Genomic DNA, 6000 nt, shown 5'->3' with positions numbered 1-6000 from the left:
CCTCAGGGACTACCTATCTGAATCACACGTACGCCTTGGTCCGTGGTGACTGGATACTGGTTCTTGTGTGGCTCTCTTTACACGGTGATTCGATATTTTGTTGGTTTCCTGTATCAATCTCCTAGGCATCGAATGGGATCGTGCTCATTGTACTCTCATCCTGGCTTTTTCACTTCCCCACCTAGTTATTTGTTTATTCGTGCCCCGGTGCCTTCATTCATTCATCCATCCATTCGCTTATTTGGACCACGTAAGAGATACCAGTGAAATGACCTCCCAACAAGACAAACGGAACGTCCACAGTCTTCGACCTTTCTGCTTCCTCCCACCAAGCTGGTCACCAAGGTGTGCGCGCCCCACAGTCCTTAACACATACACATGGCACATTCAGGCACAGGCACAGTAGATGTTAGTGCAGCCAGACCCTCCCGGGGCTCACGTCCTAGACAAACCGGGACAGGTATGCGGTTAGGGCCCCTGGACTCTTCCCTGGTGCTTCCCCCTGGACCCCAGTGAATGGGCATCCCCATGAGAAACCTGTTTCAAGACCCTCGAGTACACAGAGACACACACGTTGTACACAGTCTCCCCAGTGGGAAACGACAGACATGGCATTCATTTCTAAATAGACGGCTTTGTCTGTAGCAATATGAAAATATTTGGGCCTTTCAAGGCCGATACAAAAGCAACTACCCATTACCATTGCTGAGTGTCTCAGTCCCAAACAATAAAGAACTTGAAGAGACTTAGCCGGAAACTTTGAAGACAGAAAATCTGCCCATTCTGTTTTCCAGACATTTCAAGGGGGTGAGCGAAGGTCATTGGAGCTCGAAGCCCGTTTGAGAGGCTGGTCCCTCGGCCCGCGTTTTTTCCTCGGCCCTTTGAAGGGCCCCCCAGCTCACAAGGGCACTTCCGTCCTAGTCTGCCCTGGGGCACAAGAGCCAAAGGGACACTCAATAATGAAAGGGCCATTCAGGTAGAGGATCGAAAGAGAAGGAATTCTTTGGGGGTCCGGCACTCGAAGCCGCCTATAGAATTCTTTTGCCACAGAGACAACACAAGGAGGCTGGGGGGTCCTGCCTTAGAACACAAGCCCCCCCAGGTCTGCAATCAGTGTGGCTCGCTGGGCACCCACCTCCCCGTGAGCGGACCACTGGCCGGTGCTCACCACTCCCTCCCGCGGGGCTTGCCTGGCAGTGTGCTCCGGGAGGCAGCCCCCCCACCCTCAGTGACGAGGCCACAGATGCGTTCCCCACGCTCCAGCAACTTACGATTTGAAAGCCGGAGGGTGCCGGGTCGCGCGTCGAGGTCTCTTCCGTGGAGAATTCCAGATGGCGGCTTCGACTGGAATGAGAAAGCGCTGGGTCACTGCCCTGGAAGCTCACCCACCCCAAGCAGGGACTCCCCAGCTTCTAGCGAGTGTGGGATTGGGAAAACCCAACCGTTCTCTCTTCGGTACCCTCACTCTCCCGCCAAGCTCCACACCCCAGCTTCCTCTGAGTCTGGAGAGGATGGGGAGGGGGGCAGGCAGAGAGGAGGAACGAGGCTCCTGACCCAAGAGCCCTTGGCTGAGAGCTACCTGTGCATCCAAGTACTACTCTGTGGAGCCCAAAGATGTTGAGCCACTGCATGAGTGACCGCCGAGCTGGACGCCAAAAGGGTGGGGAGAAGATTCCCTGGAAGGACATCCTATCGTGACGGAGGGCACAGCCGAGGCACAGCATGTGCTCAGGGAGAAGCCAGCGGGATGGGGGTGTGAGCAGGGGCAAGACGAGAGGAGTGGGCTGCGGGGTCTTTAATGGACAGCGTGTCCTAAAACCACAGCGCACACGTCACAGGATGGACGATCGTGGCGTCTGGACAAACACCTTCACCTTCATAACCACGTACAAATTTCCATCAGCCCCACCAAGAGCCACGGCCAGGCGCAGCCAACCTTCAGTTTCGAGCATTTGCCTTCAAGTTTAAACAAAAAGTGAGTCGCTTAATGGTAGACTCACATTATTACGTATCTGTGAAACACACAGACCGTAGGAGGCCGAGAGCGGATCCAGTGACGTCAGCGTTGGACTTTAGCTAATGACGACGCATCAGAGATGGGCTCCGCAAGCAAGATAAATGTGCCGCCACGCTACAAGGTGTTAACGACGGGAGAAACTGGGGTCTGTGTGGACGCCATTGACTCTTTCTGTAACCCTAAGACTGCTCAGGAAGGAAGTCAATTTGTTAAAAACCAAAACAGGAGCGCCTGGGGGGGGGGGGGGGGGCTCCGTCAGTTGAGTGTCCCACTTCAGCTCAGGTCATGATCTCGCGGTTCGTGAGTTCGAGCCCCACGACGGGCTCTGTGCTGACAGCTCGGAGCCTGGAGCCCGCTTCGTATTCTGTGTCTCCCTCTCCCTGCCCCTCCCCCGCTCATGGTCTGTCTCTCTCTGTCTCTCTCTCAAAAATAAACATTAAAAAAAATTTAATAAAATAAAACAAAAAACGTTATTTTCAGCAAGTCGATTTTGCACACGTGTTCAGTAGAGTCTAGTGAAGGTAAGGAGGTGTGGCCGAAAGGTGGTCTGTGACAGCTGAGGTGGGTGAGGGCGGAGCCAGAGGTCGGGGCAAGAGCGGGTGCAGGCAGGGAGCCCCAAGGTGGGAAGAGGCCCTCTGCAACTCCCCCTGCCCTGACTTAAGCCCTGGGGGATCTCCCCACTGCCTACACCTCTTTATTCTCAGTAGCGTCCATCAATGTGTACCCAGGACTCGAGCCAGGACACAGGAGGGCACACCTCTTGTTTCCAAATCCTCCTAAAAATTCCTTCCTTGGCCTTGAGCCTCCCAAACACTGTTTTCCCCTAATCGGTTGATCTTATGAACAAAAACCAAATAGTCTTTAAGATATAAATGTTAATAAATATAAGCTGGTGGCTGACCAAGGGCAGACTCTGGTTAGGTAAAAGCTCTGGGCCCCCCATTTTTAAAAAAAAATTTTTAATGTTTATTTGCTTTTGAGAGAGACAGAGGCAGAGTGTGAGCAGGGAAGGGGCAGAGAGAGTAGGAGACACAGAATCCAAAACAGGCTCCAGGCTCTGAGCCGTCAGCACAGAGTCCGATGCGGGGCTCGAACTCACAAACCTTGCGATCAGGACCTGAGCTGAAGTCAGATGCTCAACCGATGGAGCCACCCAGGTGCCCCTCTGGGCCTCCCACTTTGAGCTGGATACCACCCGAGACAGTTTCCAGGCCTCCCCAGGGGCCTGCGAGCGCCTGGGGTGCGCCCCTCATGGTTGCCACAGTCCTAAGGGGACAATGGGACTCCAGACCCTGAACGCACAGCAAGACCCCAGGCACTGTCACCTCCCGTGGGACTAAGAGTTGGGGAAAGGACTTTGGTGCGTTTACCAGAACCAGGGAAATCAGAGGTAGCTCGGGGCATCTGGGTCTCTTCCTGCTTCTGCCCCGGGGGCTCCAAGAATTCCCCGGGGTTCCTCACTGTCCCTGATTAACTTTCACGCAGACCCCAGGCTGCTTGTGCAGACACAGCCCTGGCAAAGTCATGCGACAGTTTCAAAGCTGTGGGCACCAGCCCCGCGTTTGCTGTGATGTATAACAACGCAGTGCCAGGCTGGAATCGTAACAGATGTCAGAAAAGCTGCAGAGATGAGTCACTGTCTGGAACCAGAGGAAAACACAAGGCCTCCTTACAGGGTCCAGGGGAACAGCCGCCACAAGCATTTGAGCTCAGACCTCACAAATGCGTGCACTGAACTCACGAGCCACGCAGGAAGCGTTGGTGGATGCCCCAGAAACCTCCTCCGTGGCTTAACAGGATTAGAACATTCTAGCTCAAGGTCTTAAAAGTTCCTCTTTTCTGGAGGCAAGCAGGACCCAACTGATCTGGCATGCCTTTGGTACACATAACTCGTGGATGTGTAGTGCAGGGAGAGACGTTAAAAGGATTATTTCCAATAAAATGGTGATTTCCAGAAATACAGCCTGTAGTTTATACAAATAATCAGGCTCGCCTCAGATCTCAGCCTTCCTACCTGTTGAGTAAAGACCACCCTCCCACAACTTCCCCTCACAGACGCAGGCTCTTTGCAAAGCTAATTTCCTGTACCTTTGTGAAGACCGGGGCCTGGACATTATGGACCCATTTATGAAAATGGGAGAGGTAATTGGGCCATCTTTTGAAATCATGGCCCCTCTCTTGCTGGCCCCCATCAGCCCTCTAATTTTGGCTGGCGGGGCCATGGAGGATGTTTACATATGCCTCTTCCTGGAATTTCACTCTTTGCTTCAGGAGTGGGCAATTAGAGAGAATTAGGGCCTATTTGGCGTATGTTTACGGTTAATGGAGCAGTGGTGGAGGCACAGCCCCAGGAAAGGCAGTCGCTGGTCTAATTGAAGTTGGCAATTTCGCTATTCCTCATTTCAGCTTCCAGGTACCATTGCCACCAAGGTCACAAAACAGAGGCCACAGCCCGCTCCGGCAATAACCCGGTGCGGGACCGACCCGGGGCCCCGCGAGCCGTTTACTATCACAGCCGAAAACACAGAGAGAGAGCCGCAGACAGCTTCCAAGTTGGGTCCGAGACGGGCAGCCAGCACAAGCCTGGAGACTGATCACTTTTCCAGAAGTTACCACCCTGATGGCTTTTTCGGGAAGTTCTCAGCCGAGCGGGCGAGGACGCCAACATAGGTGCTGCCAAGGGTCTCGTGACCAAAGGGCACCAGGTGAGCCACAGGGGCAGGTGCGGCAGCCACACCCTCCTGGGACCCGCCACCACGGGGCCGGCTCGGCTCCGTTACACGGTGACCACCCCACAGCCCAGAAGGGTTTTCCAGGCCTGGCCGGCGGCCCACCCATTTGGTAAAACGCTCTATAAAATGCCATTCCGGCCCCAGCGTCCACAGGCAGTCCCTCGGAGCTAGCTTGGGGTGTGAGCACTATCAGGATCTTGGGGTCAAAAAGTGGCTGGGGGGGGGGTGTCAGACCGTGGGGACTGGCTAATGACCGCAACCCCATTGCCCGTGCTGGCCAAGCGGGGGCCAGCCACTGGCAGTGGGCTTCACATCCAGGGCCTGCTACCTGGAGCAAGGCATCAACCCTCTCCGGTCTCTGTCTCCTCTCGAAAGCAGAGGAGGCCGGACAGCAGTGGACCGGTAATCCCGGGCCCTCGGACTCTAGAGACCCAGCAAGCAAACAGACAAACCACAGAGGACCACTGAGGCAGCCAGAAGGAAGCCAGAGCTCCAAGGGCCCTCCGATGACCGCGATCCTGCATGGCCCCATGTTGCAGTTGGGAAAATCAAGGCCAAGCAGGCCAGAGACAGGATCCAAGGTCACACCCACAGGTGGGGCTGAGCCCGGGCTGGAACCAGGTCTCCCGAAGGCTGTTCCAGGGCGGCTGCTGCACTCAGAGCACCCGTTTAGAGTTTCCTCCTCTCAGTGACCAGTGCTGAGTAGTGGGAGTGCGCCCTAGAGGCCAGCGGGGGCCCCATCTGGACACCTGAGGCCTTCCGTCCTCCCACTCTGGTGAAGCGGGGCCCTGGCCTCTCCCCAGCTGACATCCCGTGCTCCTTCTGCCTTACAGAACACCATGCAAGGTTGACAGGCTACTGCCTCATTTTACAGATGGCAAAATGGAGGCCCAGAAGCCAGCAGCAAGAGGCACTGGCCAAGACTGGGACGGGGTCCCCTTCCTTTCGTGGCGGGGTATCGCCCCGTTGGTCCAGGGGGGCGGAGCCCTCAGGGTAGTTTGGGGCAAGCTCTCTGCCCTCCATCCGAGAGGGTCCCCTTGCTGGGGGCTGCCCCTGGCCCTGTGAGCCACGCTGACCCCGCCACCCTCCCTAACTGCAAGCACCAGCCCCCTCTTTCCTAACCTGCTGGGAACAACTCTATGTCCACCCTCAGGATGGCCCAGAGAACGAGCCGCGAAGACAGGAGCCGCCCAGCGGAGTCCCGCACGCCTGGCACAGACACGTGGTCAGCCTCCAGCCCCTCTGACTGTC

At 55.9% G+C, this 6000-nt stretch overlaps 1 protein-coding gene across 1 annotated transcript in view; it reads right to left on the bottom strand.

Annotated features, from left to right (window-relative positions):
- Positions 1-574: 574 nt before the first annotated feature.
- The window catches only part of LOC106989215 (uncharacterized), a 28484-nt gene continuing 23058 nt past the window's right edge, over positions 575-6000 (bottom strand). The window contains exons 8-9 of the mRNA XM_053225111.1: positions 1272-1344; positions 575-927 (exon numbers count right to left, since the gene is read on the bottom strand). Coding sequence (XP_053081086.1) covers positions 715-927; positions 1272-1344 — 286 coding nt within the window. The 3' untranslated portion in view covers positions 575-714. The remainder of the gene's footprint in view (positions 928-1271; positions 1345-6000) is intronic.

The sequence above is a fragment of the Acinonyx jubatus genome, chromosome B3 (genome assembly GCF_027475565.1).
Source record: "Acinonyx jubatus isolate Ajub_Pintada_27869175 chromosome B3, VMU_Ajub_asm_v1.0, whole genome shotgun sequence".
Lineage (NCBI taxonomy): Eukaryota > Metazoa > Chordata > Mammalia > Carnivora > Felidae > Acinonyx > Acinonyx jubatus.
The sequence above is the reverse complement of the archived record's forward strand: the minus strand, read 5'-3'. Positions and strand labels throughout refer to the sequence as shown.